Source organism: Carassius auratus, chromosome 5, assembly GCF_003368295.1.
Source record: "Carassius auratus strain Wakin chromosome 5, ASM336829v1, whole genome shotgun sequence".
Classification (NCBI taxonomy): Eukaryota; Metazoa; Chordata; class Actinopteri; order Cypriniformes; family Cyprinidae; genus Carassius; species Carassius auratus.
Window position 1 is genome coordinate 20,562,735 of NC_039247.1, and position 25,150 is coordinate 20,587,884.

Here is a 25,150-nt window from a genome sequence, read left to right on the forward strand (position 1 = left end):
GCACAGTAACGTTAGTCCCAAAGAGACTTTTCTGTTTGTCAAGCTGCAGGCAGAAGATGTTTGTTGCTGCTGAGGAGGATGTTCCCTGGAGCTTATGTTTTTTCCCATAAAGATGGGCGATCTGGACATTTATTCCAGCAACGAAGAATTTAAGCCCATCTGAATGTAACAGTGAGTGGATATTGTGTTTTTGAGACTGGGCATATGTTCTATGAATCCATTTGATTGCTTTAGTGTTTATTTTCGTAGCTTCATTGGTCCACCGATGACCGTTCCTCATTTGATTCCAACATATCAGTGGACACCAGAGGAACAACCTGATGTTTCTTTCAGTCCAAACGCAGTAAAAGGAAGCAACAGAAAGTGAGCAGCATTCTGGCATTTTGAACACGTGACTACAAACCACTTTAATTCTTGTTGCTAATCTGTATTTCAATATGTGGGACGTGTTCTTTGCCTCAAAAAGCATGTATTTTACTGTGCCAGGAGAAGGAGAGACAATCACAGTCAGAAAGACCTCAAGAGACAGCGCTTCGTTTCTTCAGGTCCTCATAACCAGCCTGCTAGAAATGCCAACTTTACCTCCAAACCGGCGGCTGAAACAGTGACAAGCAGAGAAACATCTCGGTTACGTATGTAACCATGGTTCCCTGAATAGGGAACGAGATGCTGCGGTGACGTCACCACGTATGGGAACACCTTCGGTGTGACGAATGTCTGAAGCCCTATACCATCCCGCCAATCCTATTGGCCAAATAGCGCTTGGCACCGCCCCCGCATGCGTACGCATATATACCTGGTGCCGCGCACCATTTCACTCAGATTTCATGACTGAAGAAGAAGAATGCTATCAAGGTATGGCACGGCCAGGACCGCAGCATCTCGTTCCCTATTCAGGGAACCATGGTTACATACGTAACCGAGATGTTCCCTTTCATAGGTCACTTCGATGCTGCGGTGACGTCACCACGTATGGGAACGCTATACCATAACGCCTGACGTACCTGATAGCTAGGATCCAAGAAGGCATCTGCTCAAGCGGAGAGAACCCGGGAGCCAGGAGCCATCCTCACATCCAGACTGTAAGACTTGATAAAAGTGCTCGGTGAGGACCAACCTGCCACAGCACAGATATCATCCATAGAAGATCCACTGAGAAAAGCTTAAGAAGAAGCCACTGCTCTCGTGGAATGAGCTTTAACTCCTAAGGGCGAAGCGAGTCCGCGCGCCGCATAGGCTAAAGATATTGCATCCACCAGCCAATGGGACATGCGCTGTTTTGTAACCGCATGGCCTTTATTTTTGTGTCCGAAACAGACAAACAGCTGGTCAGACTCACGCCATGGGGCAGTGCGATCCACATAAGTCTTTAAAGCTCTCACGGGGCAAAGACTTAGATCTCCAGACTCCGCCACAGCAGGGGATAAAGCCTCCAGGACCACCTGCTGAAAGCGAAATGGATTAGATGCAACCTTAGGGACATAATTAGGCCTTGGTCGCAATAGCATCTTCACAGAGCCCGGCGCAAACTCCATGCACGAGGGTGAGACGGAGAGAGCCTGTAAATCCCCAACTCTCTTGAGGGAAGATAAAGCCACGAGAAGAAGTGTCTTCAACGTCAGGATCTTATCCGGTACAGTTTCCAAGGGCTCAAACGGATGCCCTGATAAACCATGCAACATGGATAAATCCCATGAAGGAACTCGCACAGGGCGGAAAGGCCTCAGCCGTCGCGCACCCTGTATGAAACAAGAAACCAGTGGATGACGGCCCACTGAGGCACCATCTATATATTCGTGGTAAGCTGAAATGGCTGCCATGTAAACCTTTAAGGTAGCTGGTGTCACTCCATCCGAAAACGGTCCTGAAGGAACTCCAGTACTGAAGCCACTGGGCAGTAAACTGGATCCACAGTACGATTTTCACACCAGGCTGTAAACAGTCTCCACTTGAAAGTATATAAGCGTCTCGTAGAAGCTGCTCTAGAATTCAGTGTAGTCTCGGTAGTTTCAGCAGAAAGACCGGGACATATTAATTCACTCCGCTCAGAGGCCACGCCCACAGATTCCATAAATCCGGCCTGGGATGCCAAATCAGCCCCCGCGCTTGCGATAATAAATCCTGTCTGAGGGGAATCTCCCATGAAGAGCCCGCTAACAGATTGATCAGATCCGCAAACGACGGCTGCGTGTGCCACCGCGGAGCCACCAGCAGCAGCTGTTCCACTCTGTCCCGCCGTATTTTGCATAATACCGCTGGGATCAGACGAATTGGAGGAAACGCATACAAACTGGTCCTGGGCCAGTTGTGCGCTAACGTATCCAAGCCCAGGGGTGATGGAGGGCATAGGGAGAACCATAGCGGGCAATGCGTAGTCGTGCTCGACGCAAATAAATCCACTTTCGCTTCTCCGAAAATCTGCCATAGGAGACTCACCGTTTGTGGGTGCAATCTCCATTCCCCTTGCTCCAGAGTCTGTCTGGATAGCAAATCCGCTCTGAAGTTCAATCGTCCGGGGATATGAACGGCCCGGACCGACAGAAATTTTTTGTGAGACCAAAGAAGATTAAGTCTCGCCAGCCTGCACAGGGGGCGAGAGCGTAAACCTCCCTGATGATTCACGTATGTCACAACCGCTATGTTGTCCGATCTGATCAGTACATGACAAAATCCCCAGCCGAACTCCGGTTAGGAGAAATTCGGTTGACATCCATAGTTTTAACGACATCACACACCGCCGTGTCACCGAGATCGTTCGATGCGGATGACAACGGGGTGAAATGTTTCATCTTTTTGTCCACCACTGAAAAGGGCGCATGTGAAGTAATCCCAGGCGAATTACGGGAAGAGCTGCTGCCATTAGACTTAAAAGTCTGAGGCACAGTCTCACTGTCACTGTTTGACCCACTCTGAAGCGCCCGCACGCATGACGCAATTGACTGAGCGTGCGGTAGAGTCCAAGTTTATTCCCAGAAAGGTTATCCACTGAGAGGGGATTAAAACGCTTTTCTGGAAATTTGTGCGTAAACCCAGGCTGTTTAAATGATTCGGCACAAGATCCACTGCACGGCCCACTGCACGAGCGGTATGTTTGGTAGCACATAGCGCCAAATCCGTTGCCCGCCGCAATTCCTTTACCGCCTCTGGTGTGATGCCCTCGCCTTCATCTAAATCCTTTAGTAGCTCCGCTTGGTAGGCCTGAAGGACCGCCATCGAGTGGAGCGAAGCAGCCGCCTGGCCAGCAGCCATGTAGGATTTCCCGACTAAACTGGACGTGACTCGACACGCTTTAGAGGGAAGAAGGGGGCGAGACTTCCACGCCGCGGCCGAAATTAGGCGCGAGGTGTTCGGCGAGAGTCTCTTCCACCGGGGGTATTGCTGCATAACCATGGTTCGCCATGTCAGATATGGTGGCGAAATCTGCAGCTGCAGCGTTAGTAATCCGTGCCGAGAATGGCTGTTTCCAGGACCTCGAAACCTCCTGGTGGAGGTCCGGGAAAAAAGGTAAAGGCCTCCGGGGCTGTGCAGGTGTCCGACTAGTTAGAAAACGGTCGTCCAGCTTAGAGAAAGGTTGGGCCTCGGCCTTCTCAACCTCCCATTCCAGCCCCAATTTACCCACCGCACGAGAAACCACATCCAACAGCTCACTGTAGGAGGGGGAAACAGGCCTCTCCTGTCCGCTAGGAGGGAGAGGGCTGGAGTCGGCCGCGAAGTCCTCAGACCCCGAGGCCGCGGTGGATAAAACGTCGTCATCATGGCGTCCACAACCGAAGGAGATGGCACTACATGCCTCCGGTGTGGGCCGTAAATCCTCATTGGAAAAGACGACAGGCTCAATAAAAGATTTATTCTGCGCCAGGGTAGGGGAGAGCGAGCGACGTGGAGAATAATCCAGCGTTGAGCTTTCCTCGAAGTCCATGTCGCACGTGTCACCCCAAGCTATCACCTCGTGCGGTGCCTTGGCAGTCGCAGAAGTGACATGGCGGGGGTTAGACACGGGGGCAACATCAGCAAATACATCTACCCTCTAGCGCAGTGTTCTGAGCCGCAGGCCATCGCAATGGGGACAGGAAGAAAGGCCGCTAAGCGCCGCCTGTGCGTGGTGCAAACCAAGGCAAACTACGCACCTGTCATGAGTGTCCCCTTTGACGATGTACCTGGTATATGGCTCCTTGCACTTCTTGAAACTCATCGCGTCCGCGGAGAGTAGTAAACTGCTCGAAGAATCGCTGGAGAACGCGAGATTAATAGTAGGGCACAGAAAATCCGCTTCATAAACTGAAGGAATGAAATCTGAGTGAAATGGCGGGCGGCACCAGGTATATATGTGTACGCATGCATGGGCGGTGCCAAGCGCTATTTGGCCAATAGGATTGGCGGGCTTCAGACATTCGTCACACCGAAGGTATTCCCATACGTGGTGACGTCACCGCAGCATCGAAGTGACCTATGAAAGGGAACATGTCATTCTTATTCCAGCATCCCCACATGCTCATCAGCCGCCTCTAAACCCGAAGGCTGTGTTCCATCTTTGAGAGAAGGATCCCATCATAGAGCCTTTCCCCCGTCATCAGTCAGTGATAAGGTGAACACACAAACGAAGGCCAGAAATGTTGACTGATTTAGTCATGTCACCTTTATTTGAAGTGCACAAGTGATGGCAAATTTTAGAGAAGTAATTGTGTATTTTACAGTCTTCTACTTATTTGTCTTTTCCCCACAGCTAAGTCAACAGATTCTTGACCTGTTTCATGCTTGTGAGCAACAGAAAGATGTTCTGGAGAAGAAGGAACATTGCCGAGCAGCACTGCAGAGGGACATCCAGACAATCTTCCCAAGTACATTACACTCATGTTTACAGACATTATGACTGTGATCTTCTATGGCCAAGGTTTAAAGGAAAAGTTCACCCAAAAATGAAGGCCAACCAAGAGTTTGTTCGTTCATCGGAAAAGGTTTGGAGGAATTCAGCATTACATTTCTTGCTCACCAATGGATCGTCTGCAGTGAATGGGTGCCGTCAGAATGAGAGTTCAAACAGCTGAGGAAAAACATTACAATAATGCAATAATGCACAAGTAATCGAAGTAAACTCCAGTCCAACTCATGGAGTAAAAGCTGTGTGTTTAAAAAAAAAAAAAAAAAAACTTTAATCATTTACTTTTTAACTTGAAACAGTTGCTTCTGGCCAAAATAGTCATTAAACAATTTTTTTTTTTGGGGGGGGGGGGGGGGATCCGGCTTTAATGCAAGTTGAAAACTTTTTTTATGAAGTATGCTTTTTTATGAAGTTGTATGTTTTTTTATTTTGTGTTTATGTAACTCTTGTATTATCCCAACTCAGTCTTTGCCATAAGCCTGGCATGGTAATAGAAAATAATTATAATATAAAAATAATTATAAATAACAGTTAATAATAATGTTTCTTCCAATGAAAACATACATCCCCTGTTGTCCTCTCGCATCAAAATGCACCAACATATTTGTTTGGAACTTTTTTGTGCATATTTCTCTCCTGATTCAGAGGAGATATTTTTTAGTGGTGACAGCAATATCATGGAGAGAGGACTAATGTTTTAGCCAGAAGCAGGTATTTAAAGTTAAAAATGCCTTGATGGATTCCTTTGTTTAAAACACACAGCTTTTCACTTCACAAGGCATTAATTGATGGACTGGGGTGATGTGGAGTATTTGTGGATTACTGAGATGTTTTTACCAGCTGTTTTTCACCATTCTGATGTTACTCATTCACTGCAGAGGATCCACTGGTGAGCAAGTCATGTAATGATACATTTCTCTGTTCTGATGAAAAAACTAACTCCTCTACATCTTGAATGAGTAAGGTTGTTTTTGTGGTGAACTACTATAAATGGCATTCTTCATGAAATTGTTTTAATAATTTGAAACCTTTTCTGTATTTTTGGTCGAGGTGCACAAGTCTTCATGGCCGGGTCATCTCTAAATGGCTTTGGTACTCGCAGCAGTGATGCTGATCTTTGTCTTGTCATTGAAGAGGGAACGGTATGTATGTTGTAGAGGAAAAATGCTTTGTGTTTGCATTGCCCAAATGGTTTCTATACTAATTGTTTAGACTTTGCCATCTTGGATATAATTCTCTGCATACTCCTCTGCAGGTAAACCACAGAACAGATGCTGTATATGTTCTAAGTCTTGTGTGGAAATTGTTTTACACACTGTGTAAGTGATCTGTCATACATACATCATTAAACATACAGAAGTTTCCCTTTGTACTTGACTTTGTTTCATCCACTAATGGCATTACTGCTGAGAGACCTCAGCTCATCAGAGCCAAAGTGCCCATTCTGAAATCCAGTCAGGTGAGCCAAATCAGAGATAGGTGTGTCTACACTTCTGTTCAATAATTTTTTTAAGTAAATTAATACGTTTATTTAGCAAGGATGCATTAAATTTATCAAAAGTGATGGTAAAGACTCCTCTCCTGTGCCACTGCACAAAGGAACAAAACACACACAAAAAAAAACATTAAATCAGTGCAAATAGTTTTAATAAAGTTCATATAGTTTTCCGTGCAAATTGAACAGTTTTAAGTCAGTATGTGAGGATCACTGCTACATTCTTAAGATCTTTAAATCACTCAGCAGCACTTCAAAAAGAATAAGCATATCCACTTTTTCAGGAGATAAACTGTCTTAAGTAGCATGATGCTACAGTGTGAATGAATGGTCACATAACACACGTTTTCCTTGACACCTCACCAGAGCCAATCAACAGCACATGATTAAGGCACATCAAGCATGCTGCTTGCTTACTGGCTGTGTGTTTGAGTAAACTCAATTTGGTGTACTCATTCCTGACAACTTGAGTAACTAACATAAGCATCTCAGTATTTTACAGTAATGATGTAATATGCTATATGTATTTCAACAGAAATTCAGAGTAAAATCTTAAAAGTAAGTATTGCAGAATATAAGAAAGCATGTATGAGTTATCACCAAAACAGATCATTTCAGCATTGTTAAACAGGAGTAAAATAATTGTTATGCAATCTTTCTGCATTTACACTTGTCTATATTCTCATACAGAGCTACTTCCTCCTTTTAAGGAAGCTAGAGTTGTCATGGGGAATGGGGAAATAAGGTCTACAGAACAAATGGAATTTGTAGTAACTTTTGCTAAATACTATTCTGATCTTATTAATGTACAAGGTCTGTTTAAACAGCAGGTGAGGTTATTTTTGGTGTTTATTGTTCATTTACAGTCCTACCAGGTTGTGCAGCTGAGCAAAGATCTCAACTCTATCCTGCCTCTTAAACAAAACAAGACCAAAAAGATAGCATGACCCCAGATAAGAATAAACTTACAGAATGGATTAAACTTGGAGTCTTCAGTGATAAATTATAAGAAGAAATGCTTTGCTCCTTTACAAGGGGCTTCTGGGTGTGCTGGACCTTTTGGAATGTGTTGAGCCAAATCTGTTGAGCTGACGAGGATATTATCTAGTCCCTAGTCAGAAACATCAGTGTCTATGTTTGAGTTTTACATGTAACATCAGACACTTTGCAATATCTTTTACCCATATGGTACACAGTCTGCATTCAGGAAATTAATTTACTGTTGCAATTTTTTTCTGTCAACTGACTACTTTTTACTTATATTTCTGTTGTATTTTTATGATCTGTCATGTTTTGTATAGTTTGTACAGTCTTTTAAAATGTTTATTTAAATGATTAAAATGTCACTATGAAATTGCAGTTTGCCTTTTGTCACTTATTTTTCAGTCTTTTAGTCTCTTTGGCTCACTTTTGTTGGTAATATATTCTGTCAAATACAAATAGAAACTTGATAGGATCACAAAGACATCTATATTTGACATCTGCAAGAGGTATTTTTAGAGTGTTTGCTCATGAGAACGTTTCCTGTCAGAGTTCAAAGGGTTAACTTGATTCTGCTAATAAGAAAATTATTTGGTGTATTTGGTGTAATGAAATGTGTTTATGCGGTTTAAGGTAAAAAAAAAAAAAAGCAGTATTTTCCACATACTGTACATTATTGTTTCTCCTCTATGCCCCGCCTTTCTGAAACACGTCGATTTTTACAAAGCTCATCGGCCTGAAAAGTGAAGTGTGCTCTGAATTGGCCAGCTATCCAGTGCGTTGTGATTGGCCAAATACCTCAAGCGTGTGACAGAAATGTTACTCTCTTTAACATATTGTGATGCCCTGTCTGGCCGGAACCATGAGACATAAACGTAAAATCCATTATAAACGTGATATAAACATCATTTATAGTCGTGTCCGACATTGAGAACGGCATGGCCAGCAGATTCTACAAAGGAGAGTCCGTTGGGCTTGTGGCTACTGTGATGAACCCCCTAGTATTGGTAGGTTTAGGAGTTGGTGGAGGAGGGGTTAGGATTAGGGCTGGGGTTAGGATTAGGCAATCAAGCAGCGATTAGAATAAGGGGGGTAGTAATTCGGCAGGGGGTCGAAAATGGGCACAACACCGGCAATCCACAGTGCAAAGTTGATGTATTTCCTCAGCGACCGGCACAGATCAGCTCCAGGCATGACGAAGCGTACTATATCGTCCTCTTTTGGAAGGCCAAACAAAGTAGTTTTGTGAAACACAGCAGCCACTATTTACAGCAGCCGCTGAGTACGTTTTTTTATTTTAAAATTACACCACCACATTTCGATGATAAAAATGCATCCTGCTTCGAAGGGGGGGCGTGAGGGGGCAAAGTCAGAGATGGCGGAAATGCAGGAAAATAGAAAAATAGATATCGAAGAGCAGAGATTGAGGGACTTCATAAAAGGTAGTTCCCAACAGGTGCTTTCTGATTGTTTTAACAGAAGTGCTCTTTCAGTGTCTAATATTTCCAAATGATAAAAACACATAATCAGCTGTAAAATTATCTACATTTGGTTGCCAATACAAGAATGTTTAAGTATACAACAGTTAGAGACGGTGAGAAAGATTGTTACTTTTATTGGCCTTTGACACTATTCATAGCAGATGAGTCAGAACCGACTGACTCCCAGCAAGCCCTGAAATGTCCCTCTCTGAAAGTAGACAGCTGTTTCCATGATTCATCTGTAGTTTATTTCAAAGGACTGCACCAATGCGATTTGACATTTGCCAAGCATGAACAATCCAACAGAGAAACTAGATTTGCAAGAATGAAAGGAATAGAAGTTGCGCAATCATTCAAGATGAACGCTGAATATGTTGTATAATTTCCTCAGAATGTTTGATGTTTAATCTGATGAATTTCCCATGTGATAATGTTTTCAGAATCAGCTGAGCGAACTGATATCAGTTTTACAAGGAAAATATGAGAATATTGAAGACTTTGTATCTGAGCTTAAGCTGGCATACAACACAGTGGTGGTATTTATATTGAAGTGTGTTCATTTAAATATATTCAACATATTCTGTACCATTTGTGTTTTCACTTTGTGGACTATAAAACAAGTCATATCTAGAGACCAAAATATCATAGAGAGCTATAAATATTTTGTTGGACAGTGGAGGACCAAGAATAAGGTCAAAAAGATGCCATAGAAAACGTGCAGCAATGTCCTGAGAACCTCCCACAAAATCTTGGCATTGTGGAGGTGAACTTTGCACTCACAAAATGGTTTCTGCGAACTTCTGTGCAGCTTTATTGTGCTGTTCTCACAGGAGAACTTTAATTATGGTGAGAAGATCTTAAAGGATCACAATGAGGAGGTGGTTAAGCTGTTGATGGATCAGTACAATAAGATGTCTCAGGCCATGCAGGAGGAGAAAAAGGCCAAACTGGAGCAGCTGTACTGCTCCAGTCTCGCTCCAGGAGAATATCGACAAGGCCAAGGAGACGATGGAGATGACAGCTGAGGATGAAGAGACAGACCCGCTTAAACCGGGGGAGAAAATGCTATTTCATGCAAACTGAGTTTTTTATACTGTTAAAGAGTTGGATTCCCATGGACAAAGTTTCAAAAATTAAGTTGTACGTTTGAAGGTACGTTTGACAAACTTCCGGTTACCGGAACAGATTACCAAAAAAAAAAAAAAAAAACATTAAGGGACCAGTGGACAGAGTTTATTTTTAAAGTGCATCGACGGAGTTGTGCAAGTGTTTTTGTTTGTTCCCTGCATTTCAAAGATGCTTGTTTTACAAACAAAGCCCAGTTTGACGACGGATTTGCGTATCGTTTATTTCTTAAGGATAATGCAATCCCAACGAAAAAGGGTCACGATCATGTGTTGGAACCGCAGGCGGTGAGTAAAACTGCTTCAAATATCTCTGCCTCCTTGTTAGTGCGTCCCCTCCCATGCCGGAGACCCGGGTTCGAGCCCCGCTCGGAGTGAGTGCGAGGAGCGTCAGAAAGGACCCGGGAGAGAGGGGTTACTTAAGCAAATATACACAGTTTCAATACATAACACATAGAGACGATGTTGTATTTGTTGCTGCTGCTGCTCTCGTTCAGTTTCAGCCTCGGGATCTGATTCTGGATCATAAATAAACGGCTAAATCTGACTGTTAGCCATGGTTTGTTTTGGATTTTTTTTCCTCACGGTAATGTCACAGCTTCCAAACGCTCTCAACGCAAAAGCCTACTCGCGCTCGTGATTCTTTAGCTCCGCCCACACGCCACGCCTCCAACGGCTCGTGTTTTTCCGAAAAAAAATCAGCACAGACTATTTTTCTCTTATAAATATAATAAAACTAAAGACTTTTTGGAGATATGAAGGATGCAGTACTACTCTATAGGTACTCAAGATTAACAGGATATTGAGTGAAAATTAGCATTTCACCCCCCCCCCCCTTAAGTTACTTTCCATGAGGCTTACTTTTTTTGTGTTAGTTACTCGCTAAGATTAATTTGAACTTATTGATTTTGTCCAAGACCATAGTTGCACTGAAAGCATTTTTTAAATTGCTTAGCTAAGATTTTATCTGTTTCTAGAATTGTTATTGTAGTCTAATCAAACCACTTTTTCACCCCTTCTCAGTCATCAAAAGATAGCAATATGAGGTAACTGAATGGCCTGAATTTATGATGCATCAGTGGCTTGCTAACATAAAATGCTAATAACAATACTTTGAAAATGATTTGCATATTAAATTAATCAAAACAGAAGCTTGTTGTAATTGCCTTGTTGAGTTGATGTGTTGCTGAAATCAAGTGTAGCTCTTAAACTAATAGAAATCACCATATTTACTGCATGAGGTTTTCACATGCTATCTTAAAGGGACAGTTCACCCAAAAATGAAAATTATGTCATTAATAACTCTCATGTCTTCAGAACACAGTTTAAGATATTTTAGATTTAGTCCGAGAGCTCTCAGTCCCTCCATTGAAGCTGTGTGTACGGTCTACTGTCCATGTCCAGAAAGGTAAGAAAAACATAATCAAAGTGTGACATCAGAGGGTCAGTTAGAATTTGTTGAAGCATCAAAAATACATTTCGGTCCAAAAATAACAAAAACTATGACTTTATTCAGCATTGTCTTCTCTTCTGGGTCTGTTGTGAGGGTGAGTCATTAATGACATAATTTTTATTTTTGGGTAAACTATCCCTTTAATATCGTGATAAGCTGGATTTCATCTTAGTTTTGCAGCGTCTTCTTCCAGTGATCCTTCCATTTATTTTTAAAAAATAGGTTGACTACAGTTTTGGAATCCACCATGTCACTTGAACTTGGTCCACGAGAGTTTTTGAGGATTATGCCCAGGGTAAATCAGGCAATGGGAGGAAAATCAGACAAGCCACTCCAGGTGCACCTCAGCCAAGATTTCCATTGCAAATAAACACCCTTCACTTTTTACTGACTTATATTATCACTCAATTTGTAGTGCCTCAAAAACCACATCTTCAGCCTCAACAGGCCAATTCTGCAACCATCACTGTGTATTGGAAAGTTAATGAGGATGATATTATTGACTGCTTCCAAGTCTACTGCATGGAAGAGCCACAAGGAGGTCAGACTAAAGGGAGAACAGGATGTTACCATCCACACTAAAACACACATACACACACACTACAGTTCAAAGGTTTGGTGTTTGGTAAGTTTTTTAAATGTTCTTGAAATAAGTGTCTTGTGATCAAGGCTGCATTTATTTACTCGAAAAGAATGTAAAAATCTGTAATATTGTGAAATGTTAAAATAACTGTTTTCTATGTTGATATATTCTTAAAAAATATACAGTACAGACCAAAAGTTTGGACACACCTTCTCATTCAAAGAGTTTTCTTTATTTTCAAGACTCTGAAAATTGTAGAGTCACACTGAAGGCATCAAGGGCTATTTGAGCAAGAAGGAGAGTGATGGGGTGCTGCGCCAGATGACCTGGCCTCCACAGTCACCGGACCTGAACCCAATCCAGATGGTTTAGGGGTGAGCTGGACCGCAGACAGAAGGCAAAAGGGCCAACAAGTGCTAAGCATCTCTCGGGGAACTCCTTCAAGACTGTTGGAAGACCATTTCAGGTGACTACCTCTTGAAGCTCATCAAGAGAATGCCAAAGCAGTGATCAAAGCAAAAGGTGGCTACTTTGAAGAACCTAGAATATGACATATTTTCAGTTGTTTCACACTTTTTTGCTATGTATATAATTCCACATGTGTTATTTCATAGTTTTGATGCCTTCAGTGTGAATCTACAATTTTCATAGTCATGAAAATAAAGAAAAACTCTTTGAATGAGAAGGTGTGTCCAAACTTTTGGTCTGTACTGTATATGTTAATGTGTATATACGTTTTATTTCAAATGTAATATTTTTTTTCCTGTGATGGCAAAGCTGTATTTTCAGCTTCATTACTCCAGTCTTCATTGTCCCATGATCCTTCAGAAATCATTCTATTATGATTTGATGCTCAAGAAACATTTATTATTGTTTAATTTGGAAAACAGTTGTGCTGCTTATATTTAAATTTTTGTGGAAGCCATTATTATTATTATTTTTTAAGGATTCTTTGATAAAATAGAAAGCTCAGTAGGACTTTTATCTGAAATTAAGATAATTTGTAACATTATGAATGTTTTACTGTCACTTTTAATCAATTTAATGCATCATTGCTTAGCAAAACTATGAATTTACCTCTTCTACATCAAATCAGTGAATGCTGGAGGGGCCAGTGAGCAGAGCGAGGCAGCTCTTATCTCCACCAGAGGTCAGATTCACCACTAATACAACATCAGAATGTTTTTTAATGTGACCATACCTCTAGTTAGTGATTTAAAACGTGCTCATTTTTGACAACATCACTAAATTCTCACTTTTAAAAATGATTAAATGTTCATTCTGTTTGTTGTTTCTTGTTTATTGGTGAATGTTGTTGTGTGATAAGGTACAAGGTTCCACTTCCTCAGTGAAACGGCCAGCTCACAGCTGAAGGTTTCAGAGGACAGGAACTCAGTAGAGTACCCACATGACCTCTACAATAAAATGTCCTCTATCATAGAGTAAGTATCTCAAAGAGTTGTTTTCACTATTACAAAACTTACACTGTAGATAGATACATACTCGAAAAAACAACAAATTATATGTCCTGTTTAATTTGCAACCTCAAAATTAATGACATACCTGTTCTTTTGTGCATCACTGAAAACAGCATATCTTTAATTACAGCAAATACATACATACATACATACATACATACAGTATTGTTCAAAATAATAGCAGTACAATGTGACTAACCAGAATAATCAAGGTTTTTAGTATATTTTTTATTGCTACGTGGCAAACAAGTTACCAGTAGGTTCAGTAGATTGTCAGAAAACAAACAAGACCCAGCATTCATGATATGCACCGCTTAAGGCTGTGCAATTGGGCAATTAGTTGAAAGGGGTGTGTTCAAAAAAATAGCAGTGTCTACCTTTGACTGTACAAACTCAAAACTATTTTGTACAAACATTTTTTTTTTCTGGGATTTAGCAATCCTGTGAATCACTAAACTAATATTTAGTTGTATGACCACAGTTTTTTAAAACTGCTTGACATCTGTGTGGCATGGAGTCAACCAACTTGTGGCACCTCTCAGCTGTTATTCCACTCCATGATTCTTTAACAACATTCCACAATTCATTCACATTTCTTGGTTTTGCTTCAGAAACAGCATTTTTGATATCACCCCACAAGTTCTCAATTGGATTAAGGTCTGGAGATTGGGCTGGCCACTCCATAACATTAATTTTGTTGGTTTGGAACCAAGACTTTGCCCGTTTACTAGTGTGTTTTGGGTCATTGTCTTGTTGAAACAACCATTTCAAGGGCATGTCCTCTTCAGCATAGGGCAACATGACCTCTTCAAGTATTTTAACATATGCAAACTGATCCATGATCCCTGGTATGCGATAAATAGGCCCAACACCATAGTAGGAGAAACATGCCCATATCATGATGCTTGCACCTCCATGCTTCACTGTCTTCACTGTGTACTGTGGCTTGAATTCAGAGTTTGGGGGTCGTCTCACAAACTGCCTGTGGCCCTTGGACCCAAAAAGAAAAATTTTACTCTCATCAGTCCACAAAATGTTCCTCCATTTCTCTTTAGGCCAGTTGATGTGTTCTTTGGCAAATTGTAACCTCTTCTGCACATGCCTTTTTTTTAACAGAGGGACTTTGCGGGGGATTCTTGAAAATAGATTAGCTTCACACAGACGTCTTCTAACTGTCACAGTACTTACAGGTAACTCCAGACTGTCTTTGATCATCCTGGAGGTGATCATTGGCTGAGCCTTTGCCATTCTGGTTATTCTTCTATCCATTTTGATGGTTGTCTTCCGTTTTCTTCCACGTCTCTCTGGTTTTGCTCTCCATTTTAAGGCATTGGAGATCATTTTAGCTGAACAGCCTATCATTTTTTGCACCTCTTTATAGGTTTTCCCCTCTCTAATCAACTTTTTAATCAAAGTACGCTGTTCTTCTGAACAATGTCTTGAACGACCCATTTTCCTCAGCTTTCAAATGCATGTTCAACAAGTGTTGGCTTCATCCTTAAATAGGGGCCACCTGATTCACACCTGTTTCTTCACAAAATTGATGACCTCAGTGATTGAATGCCACACTGCTATTTTTTTGAACACACCCCTTTCAACTAATTCAACTAATTGCCCAATTGCACAGCTTTAAGAGCGTGCATATCATGAATGCTGGGTCTCATTTGTTTTCTGAGAATCTACTGAACCTACTGGTAACTTGTTTGCCACGTAGCAATAAAAAAATATACGAAAAACCTTGATTATTCTGGTTAGTCACATTGTACTGCTATTATTTTGAACAATACTGTACATACATCAAGCTGTATCACACACCAGCACACTGGGGGAGAACAGTGCCTCCTGGTGTCTGCACTGTGTACCTACATATATAAGGTATCCGATTCATGTATTTGTGCATGCTACCATTATCCTAAAGAGGATATCCATTAGATCTGAAAAAAGAAAAAAAAAAAAATCATGGAATTGACAGAAAAGTGAGTTTATTTAATATCTACTAATTTCAGTTAAAAATAAACAATAAACAACATGACAGGACATTTACATTCTAAACTGTGAAGATATTGTGTAAATTGTCTGTGATGTAAATTGTCTGAGTTTGCAAATCTACATCAGTCCTGTCAAGTCCTAGCCAACAGAAAGAACAATTTCATGAATGCATTTGCACAAAATGTGAGCACAAAGATGATATTTTGGATGCTTTTCAATGAAACCAAGTTGTTTAAATCTGAATTTGGTTTTATTGAGAACACATAGTCTTGGGTTGTGCTCTGATTGCTTTTTTTATTTCTGTGTTTACATGGCATTGCATGCATGATACTGTTTAAAAGTTTGGGGTTGGTAAGATTTTTAAGATTTTTGAAACTCTCTCAAGACTCTCTTTGTTTGTACAAAAATACAGTAATATTTTGAAATATTATTACAATTTAAAATAATAGTTTTATCTGTTTTCTAAATGTAATTTGTTTCCTGTGATGGCAAAGCTGTTTATTTTTTTTCATGTTGAAAACATTTATGCTGCTTAATATTTTTGTGGAATGCAAAATCTTTTTCAGGGTTCTTTCATTATTTGTCAGTTTCCTTACTGATAAATATATAATTTGACATTTATTATATTGTGTATATGTGTGTCGGATTAACCCTTCTTCTCTGCAGCTGCAGATTTGAGCTGCTTCATGACAGCGTGGAGTCTGACATCTTTGTCATGGACATACCTGTGCGGATCTGCACTCTGTTGGACTACAGCCAGGGTCAGCTCTTCTTCTTTAATGCTCAGAACGGGCAGCTCTTGGGCACTTTTCGGCATGCCTTCACTCGGTCCTGCCACCCTGTGGTTGTCCTGGAGTATCTGGGGAGTCTAGAACTAAAAATGACCACGGAGGTGCCAGAGTTTGTTAAGCACTGCTAGTTTACTCCATTGAAGCCTCAAAGCTCTGGGCTTGCTTGTGCCACAGAAAATGAATCAAGTGATTCTTACTTAATAGTAATCAAATGAAACAATACTGTGCTGAAGAATTGCTCAGTTCTAAGAAATGGTGTGACTGAAGAGATTATGAGGAACATAGTCAGGGTGACTAAAGGCAGTTTGCTGAAGGTAATGACCAGTAATGTGCAGGCATGTCCAAAGGAAAACAAAGCCAAAACCCAGACATTTTAGACAGTTTCAAAATCCCAGCAAGGACATTTCCAGGAAAAAGGACATTTGGTCACCCTAATTTACTTTTGTGAAAGGAAGGATTGTTTTTGAAGCTGTGCTTTTAAATCCCTCCAGAGCTGTTGCGCTGTTTTTGTATACTGTATATGAAACAGAAAGTGCATGCAACCGGTGTTGTTATTTCTCATACAGTATTTGATCACATGATGTGCAGACATTCATATTTTATTTTAGAGACTACAGGTTTCCAGGTTGTTTGAATAAAATGAATAGATGTTGGCATTGCTACTAACATGCTTTCATTGCTGAAGTCTCCCTCGGCGGAGTTACGTGTTTTAAGATGATGGACAAGGCATCACAAATAAGTGATGAAAATATTTATTTTTCTGTGGTTTACTGTATTTATATTTGGGTGAGTAAAGAGATTTCAGTTTTCACTTCCAATGGATCATCACAGTATCATGTGTATATTATATATATATATGCTGCTCTTGAAAGCCTCACTGTGTGACAGTCAAAATCAGTTAAAATCACTTGCATAAGAGAAAACATTTTAATTCAATCTATAGTCTAATGGACACAGTGCATGGAAACGAATAAAAATGTTAACAAAGCAAAGAGTACTTTTTGTAGAAACCATAATACATTTTTAGGAGTCTTTGATGAATAATAAACAAGGTTTATTTGTAACAATGTATGTAATATATATATGTGTGTGTGTGTGTGGTGGTAAAGACCAAATAGCCAGCACAACAAAGGGGAAAAACATCTCCTGTCCTTTCCATTTTGTTGAGGGAATGTGAATATTTGGGGAGTGTTGAGTTGTAATAGCTTCCATGTGACATTCAAGCAGCAGCCCCACAGCTGTCTCTCTCTTACTGGCACATTTAAAGGATGAATGAACGGAAAGTTTTGCAATATGTTAGTATTGTTCATTCAAAGAGCATAAATAAGTTCTTAAGGTCTGTAACAATTTAGCTACAGTACTTTCCACTATAAAAAAAAAGGTAGTGGGTTTTGCATTTGGTGTAAACAACTAAATGTGCCAGTTTAATAAATTGAACGTTAACCTGTTTTCTTCCCCATTTTTCGGAGAAAAAAATATATTTCAAAGAACTTCACTTCACTGCATATATTTACACATATTCGAACATATACAATGATATATTTTGAAATATACAATTTCTTAATAACACAATGAATAACCGATTAAATAAAAAACACGGTCAGATGTGATGGCATGGCACAGCACTAGACTTTTAAGGCATTCCTTTCATGTATAAAACCTCCAGAGGAATATGAAAAATAATAAATGTATACACAGTACACAAAATCAGATGTCAAGATCCCTTTGCACTAAAAGTCAAGAATGTGGAAAGTGAAATCAATGGAAAGCTCAAATCAAATAAGAGAGATGTATGCTGTAAATATGCGTGATAGTTAATCTACCATGTGCAACTGTTATGAACCTTCTATATGTAGAATTTTAAACTCCTAATTTGATTATTATAATAAATTCTATGATGAAACCATGGAACAAAGGCTGAATATCTAGTGTATAAACCATAAATCTTATAATATCCCTGTAATTGTTTTTGGCCAGGAATTAAAACATAAATAAACTCATGAAGTACACACAAAACCTTTTGCATTTGGAAAGCCAGCTTGTGCATTCAAAGTTCCATATGCAATAATGTGTGGAAAGCCAATGAGCGCCAGGAAGACAGATCAAGGACAATGCAACTCAACTGGAACACACTTCTCTTTTAAACTATAGAACTTGTATCTTAAATCATCAATTGACAGCTAAGTGTTGCTATTAGGCTACTACATAGTGTTTCCCTTTTATACATAGTTGCCATATGTGCCAATGATTCTTAAAAACAACAGATGAAGAATGCCGTTTATCAAGCCCTTTACGTTGTTTATAAAATTGAACAATCAAACCAACATTTCAGCAACTTCATCATGGAAAACTAGTATTCATTTATTATGACCACATCAGTATGTTAAATAATAAATATGATTTGGAAAAATGCATACATTATGTAAAAGTCAGTGCTTCGATAGAAGGGGTGAGTTCCTCTCGCTGGCCAGGGCCGAGGGTTTGGTCTCATGTCTGTGCGGTCTGTGCTGTGGACTGCTGCGAAGATTGTCATCCATCTGTGACATAAACATAGGACAAGTGTTCATTCCGAAGAAAAAGTGTAAGAAGAGCTTATGAGATACACTACGTAGCCAAAAGCATGTGAACAACCCCCTCGTGTTTCTGTTTCTGCAAAGGTTCATAAAATCGAGCATACAACCAGGCATAACTGTAAAACAAATCCTTGAAATGTATGATAAAAACGGTAGCTGTGGTTGCAAGAACTTTACTGTAAAAATATGGTAACATTTTAAATTTTTGCATTTTTTTTCTCACAATTTGGAACTCTTTTTATCTTCCTCTTGCAATTCTAAAAATGTCAGAATTCTGAGAAGACACAACTGTGAGATAAAAAGTTGCTTTTTTATTTATTTATTTTGTGGAAACATTTAAAAAAAAAAAAAAATCACAGTTTGGGATAACTATCCCCCTCACAATATCACAATTTGAATATATGTCTCAGAACTGAGACTTTTCTCTCAGAATAGACACTTTTTATTAAATATTTCCAGCACAATGCTGCATGACTATTCTTTTCCAGCATGAAATGCCCCAGAAAGAAAATCAAGTAAATAAACGGTTTATTAAGTCTGGTTGGACTCTTTCTAGGATTGGATTGGCCTAGACCTGAACTCCACTGAACACTGAATTGGGAAATTGACTGTGAGCCAGATCCTAGCTCTCAATATGAGTCTGAGCTCAATGACGCTAAATAGGAACAGAAACTTTTCAATACATAGTGAAAAACAGTGTCTACATGCTTTTAACCATGTAACAGTAATTTCTATTCATTTAATTAAATTATATTCAGAAGTGAATCAGCAAATCTTGCCAAGACCTTTTCGATAAGGTTGGACTCTTTGTTAACAAGTTGTGTCAGTTTCTGGAGGTTTGCATCGACGGGATCATGGGTAGCCGTCAGAGAGCCTAGCAAGAGGACAGAGACAGAGAAAAGAAGAGACGACAGGACACTGATTCTGAAGAAAAGCAGACGTTTTTACGCACATGGGAGAAAGGTTAGTGCAGATACAGAGTGCAGCCAAAGAGACAGAGCAAATCACTTAAAATAGCCATGAGACCTAAGGCCGTGATGTTATTAAACTGTCTTTTAGCATTTTCTATGAGCCAGATGTCTGGGGTTGAAGGCAATGGAAAGGTAATTACTCATGAAGAATGTCTGGTTAAATTATTTAAATCTATATGATTCAACAGCAAACATATGTAGGTTGAGATAAACTAATAAAAAGACGAAAGAGAGCAGAACATGACCAATACTATATTTATTTGTGGTTTTATTAATGTAGTACTCGACAGGCTGTGAGAGAGCTCTTACTACTTACAGTCCATTCTCTTCTCAGCAGCGGCGTCAGTGAAGTAGTTTTTAAGGATGGTGTTGCAGAACTGGCAGAGGTTCTCAAGTTGGTTCAGGTGCTTCTGAAGCTGCCCGCTGGGAAGAGGGGCTTTGATAAGAGGGGCGATATGGCCAAAAACAAAGGCGTCCAGGCTTGTAGGCCTGACAGATAGAAAACATGGTGAACTTCAGGCTGATAGACAAAGATGATTACATTTAAAGGGACAGTTCACCAAAAAAGGAACATTTGTTTTGTTACTAATGTGCTTCAAAATATCATTTTTGTTTTCAGCAGCTGAAAGGAATGCATATAGGTTTGGATCAACTATAATTCATTCCTGTGATTGCAAGGCTACATTTTCAGCAGCAAAACTGAGTAAATAACATTTTTAAATATATTAAAACAGAAAACAGTTATTTTAAAGAATGTTGGGAACAAGAAAAACAAATGAAGAAAAACATTTCTTAAAATATATTTTTTCATGTTCCACAAAAGCAAGAAAGAAAGTCATACAGGTTTTGGAATGGCATGAAGGGGAGTAAATGACGACAGACTTTTATTTTTTTGGGAAAACTTTCCCTTTAAAAGAGCTGATAAATATTATGGGATAAAAGAATTCAAAAACTCACGTGTCTCCAAAAAAGAAGTGGAAGTTCCCAAGTCTGTGGGAGAGCAAATTCAGGCACTCTTTGGCTTCACTGTAGATCTAAAAGAAATTATATTACTAGCCATACAATTCTATATTCATTATTATCAGGGATGGCATAACAACAACAGCACATTCTTTATGATCCTCTGGTTTCTACACTCCACCTCAGGCACATTTGCTCATGAGGACAGACAATTTTCCTGAGATGAACTGTTTTCCATTTCACCATGGCATTGAAAAAGAATAGATGAATTCAATGCAATGCTTGAGACATAATGCCTCAGTAAATGACATAAATCGTGCATGAATATGGATCTGTTTTCTTATACCTTTCCCTCTACTTCTGTGATGTTCAGCAATGGCGACTCTGCTTTGGTCAGTAGGATGCGGGACAGAGCCAAGCTGGCCTGTCGACCCGGCACAAAGAAGTTGAGGGGGAACGGGGAATGTGACGTAAACCAGGGTCGGGTCAGGTTAACATAGTTCTCTGCGTCCACCCAGAATGTGTGCAGCTACAAATTAACAGCACCGATCTACACTTAATTCATAACATCATCATCATGAGGATCAGATGTGACTCAAATCAGTAAGTGCACTGCAGATGGACCCACCAGTGCTGGACGCAGCTTTTCCTCCAGTAGGGCGATATAAGCCATTGTATCTGCACCTTGCTTAGCCGTCAACTCATAGTCGGCATTGAATCTCTGTGTGGATTGAGAACATGTTTTAATTACACTTTAATATACAATCCATGGAGCATAATCACCCTTTCTCAAGCCCATCATTCTTCATACCCACACATTAATGTCAAAAGTCGGCACTTCAATCTTACCACTGTTAGACCATAATAATTGACCAATCAGTACTGAAAAAAAGTATTTACTATTTTACTATTAATTGTTGTATTTTATTTGTACTGCTGGACTTTATCATCATCAATTACTATTTATCATTTATTGTTGTATTTGTACCTTTATTAAATGATTTTGAATGATGAACAATCTAACAAACATACCATGCAAAGTGTTATTTTCTTATTATTTATTTTCCTCTTTTTTGCCTTTTTCTGTTTTAATAGTTGTTATGGAGGAGAAAGCTGTTCATTTTCATATTTCACACTTGTATGTGTAGGTATACAGTAGATAAGAAAAAAGAAAAAAAAAAACTTTTTAAAATGATCAAGTTTTTTTGCTTGCAGTCTGAAATAAATATGGACCAAGTTTTTGTTTTATCCATCTGCAACTTATAACAGCAACATGTAAAAAAAAAAAAAAAAAAAAAATAACAATCACTGAGCTGGAAAATCAATCAAGCCCTCTTAAAAATGACTTGTAAACTCAATCAGGTGTAGCTAATCAACTTCTCAATAGCACACAAACTATTCATTTTGATTCTCTCAGCATGAAAATACTGTCAAAAGATCTCCAGGATATAGTTGTGGACAGGCAGAAGTCAGGAGTCGAAGGCTTTATCAATGCCTAGAAGCATTATTAAGTCTATTTTTAAGAAGTGAAAGGTAATGGGTAAAACACAGACCCTCCCTGGATCAGGACGTCGCTCCAAACTAGATGAAAGGGTCAGGAGGAAACAGCTCAGAGAGGCTTCCATGAGGCCTACAGAAACTCTGAAGCAGTCGCAGGAATTCATGATAAACAGTGCGTTCCAAATGGGATATATCGTCTATCGAAGGGCTGCCATATTGAAGGGTCGTTCCAAACTGAAGTGCTCAAAACCGGCCACTTCAAAGGATCCTTTGCACAGACTCTTTGCAAGATGACAGCGGATCCATGTGGGCACGTGGTGATGATGTAGAAGGGCACTTCAAGTTGTTTGGCCCCTACATCCTTCAACCCTTTCGAAGCTCTCCTAAAATGAGACTAAAATTGAATTATTTGGCCTCAACACCAAATGATATATCTGGCAGAAATTCAATACAGCTCATCATCCAAATAACAGCATTCCTCCAGTAAAGTATGGATGTGGTTATATCCTGTTCTGGGGGTGTTTCTCTGCAGCAGGGACTGGAGCACTTGTCAGGATAGAAGGAAGTATGGATGAGGCAAAATACCATCAAATTCCTGAGGGAAATCTGCTGCCCTCTACCAGAAAGTTGTCAATAGATAGAAGGTTTACCTTCCAGCATTACAATGACATAAAGCAGACAATAAAACTGGCCAGACAGTGTTTAAAGGAGAATAAAGGTCAATGTCCTTGCATGGCTAGTCAGAGACTTAAACCTCACTGAAGATCTGTGGAGTGACCTGAAGACTGCAGTCCACAAACACTCACCATCAACTTGAACTGAACTTGAGCAGTTCTGCAAAGAAGACTGGGCAAATATTACAAAGCATACATGTTCAAAGTTAGTAGAGACGTATCCCAACAGACTAAAGGCTCGAATTAAAACAAAAGGTGGTTCAAGAAACCGCTGACACAAGAGGGTGATCCTTTTCCCAACATAATTCTGGGTTTTATTTTTTTCTGACATGTTGGTGTTATATCTTTCACTTGGATGTTATAATTACATATACAGCTTCATTTCAGCCTGCAAAGCAACAAAAATGTGATTATTTTAAAAGGGGTGATTCTTTTCTATACCCACTGTATATTCCCAATAAATATATTTAAATCAAAATGTTGGGGTGCTGGAAAACTAGATTTGAAAATTCTAGGATTAAATATTTGTAATAATAAATTATAGATAAACTGTCCCTAATCACATTTTAGAAAATCACTTTTTAATGTTTATGTATGAATTGATTTGTTAAAGTCATGTTATAAGTTCATAATAAGTCAAAATAAACCTGGTTTCATCAAAATTCCTCTGATGCGATAATCACAGACAAACTGCTTAATACCCCCACATAACAGATACGAATTTCTACCTGTTTTCGTAGGAAGTTTAGAATTTGTGCTGGTTCTGTGACTGTGGATCCCTCCCAGTGTAGCTGAGGCACAGATGCTGTGGAGGGACAATAATGACAGCTGCAGCTTAACCATCAAAGGGCTCGTCCAAATACAAACCCCTCTCATGCACTTCAGCAATGTTTGCCATTCACAATGTTACATTTGGAAAATTACATGGATGCTTGTGGCTACATCCCAGACTTCCACTACATTTAACATGCTCTTAAACCAATACTATTAAAAACAATCCTTCCTGACCTGTTATAGTCCTCCATGTCCAGTCAATAGACTTTACTGCAAGCTTTGCACCTGAAAATTTTGCATATGCCTACAAGACAACATTAAAAACATATGAAGGTGAACGGATGATTGATTAAAGGTCAAGTTAATATTAATAATCATCACTACAGTGCTACACTGTAACTAGGACTTTTATTATGCATTTCTGTAAAAGGTATTCATAACCTGGCTGTTTTAATACGGTCTATGATCAGAACGCGTGTTTTCCAGCAGCTGCGAAAATAAGACACAAAGCTACACTTCTTTACAAAACACAAGCACGTGTGTACAATCTATAATCTAAAGAGAAAAGCGTGTAAAAGAACCCATACCCTTCAGATCCCATCAGCATTATTCCTCTGACCTCCAAGAAATAAACCCCGGAGCTGTCTTGATACATATCAGCTACCAATTATCATCCAGTCAAACCAATGCAATGCAATGCAAGTCAGTTCAGTCGAGCTGCTTTTTGCATGACAGCTACGGTAACAGGAAGCATCAGCAAAGAAATTAAGTGTACAGAGACTTCTATTTATCAAAGGGACTCTAAACACTGCAGTTATCCCAGAACACGTCTCTCCAAAACTGCATCGACGTAGTTGATTAATTATTACATCGTGGATATGCATGCAATACAAGTGTCAATATAACGCGTGAAGTTACCAGCACGATGAGGGAGTCTGTGTGCACGGATGGCAGATCCCAGTCACCTCCCCAGCAGAGCAGCTCCATGGGTTCCGCCATGTTTGTGTGTGCATGAACAGCATTAGCACGTCCTCCAGACAGCATCCCAGTGCGCGGGACTCGGAGAGAACTTTCACCCACAGCAAAATGTTTGAAACGGGCTACATAAATGGAGGCAAGGAACCGAGAGAGTTGGGTTGGCTTCCTAACAAAATAAATAATTTAATTAAATTATAAAATACAAATATTACAAACAAATTAAATGATACAAATAAATAAACGTCACTTTTATTGAATTAAATTTTATTATAAATCAAAAAATGTTTTTGTCAAATTATGCAAAAGAAAATATATTCTGTCACTCTTAGTGGACAAATGAATCTAGCAAGAGTGTAAGAGCTGTTTTAGGAGAGCTTAGGTTCAAAAAGTCTACAGAAAAAAAAAAAAAAGTGTCTATTATTGGTTTAGAAACCTGATGGGGACTATTGTCAACTCGGTCAGAGCT

General features: G+C 39.7%; 2 protein-coding genes and 1 long non-coding RNA gene across 4 annotated transcripts; 2 read left to right on the forward strand and 1 right to left on the reverse strand.

The window, feature by feature from the left end:
* LOC113080428 (uncharacterized) lies at window positions 1–7,714 on the forward strand. Its single transcript, XR_003281855.1, has 7 exons — window positions 1–171; window positions 250–363; window positions 487–632; window positions 4,480–4,585; window positions 4,724–4,838; window positions 5,930–6,021; window positions 6,135–7,714. It is a non-coding gene; the product is annotated as an uncharacterized LOC113080428 (long non-coding RNA).
* A 5,360-nt stretch (window positions 7,715–13,074) lies between these two features.
* Window positions 13,075–17,127, forward strand: LOC113080450 (cardiomyopathy-associated protein 5-like). Its single transcript, XM_026252628.1, has 3 exons — window positions 13,075–13,146; window positions 13,324–13,438; window positions 16,130–17,127. Exons 2-3 carry the CDS (start codon window positions 13,422–13,424, stop codon window positions 16,380–16,382), a joined length of 270 nt encoding a protein of 89 aa, XP_026108413.1. The 5' UTR covers window positions 13,075–13,146; window positions 13,324–13,421; the 3' UTR covers window positions 16,383–17,127.
* A 509-nt stretch (window positions 17,128–17,636) lies between these two features.
* Window positions 17,637–24,783, reverse strand: LOC113080435 (metaxin-3). Of its 2 annotated transcripts, XM_026252613.1 has the most exons (9): window positions 24,625–24,783; window positions 23,941–24,010; window positions 23,661–23,737; window positions 21,387–21,479; window positions 21,105–21,287; window positions 20,756–20,832; window positions 20,115–20,287; window positions 19,613–19,701; window positions 17,637–18,791 (listed from the first exon to the last, which is right to left on the reverse strand). In XM_026252613.1, the coding sequence occupies exons 1-9, from the start codon at window positions 24,748–24,750 to the stop codon at window positions 18,684–18,686; spliced, it is 996 nt and encodes a 331-aa protein (XP_026108398.1). In that variant the 5' UTR covers window positions 24,751–24,783; the 3' UTR covers window positions 17,637–18,683. The 2 variants fall into 2 exon arrangements, with proteins under 2 accessions (XP_026108398.1, XP_026108405.1); XM_026252620.1 differs by lacking the exon at window positions 19,613–19,701 and having other exon boundaries at window positions 24,625–24,781.
* Between the last annotated feature and the right edge of the window lie 367 nt (window positions 24,784–25,150).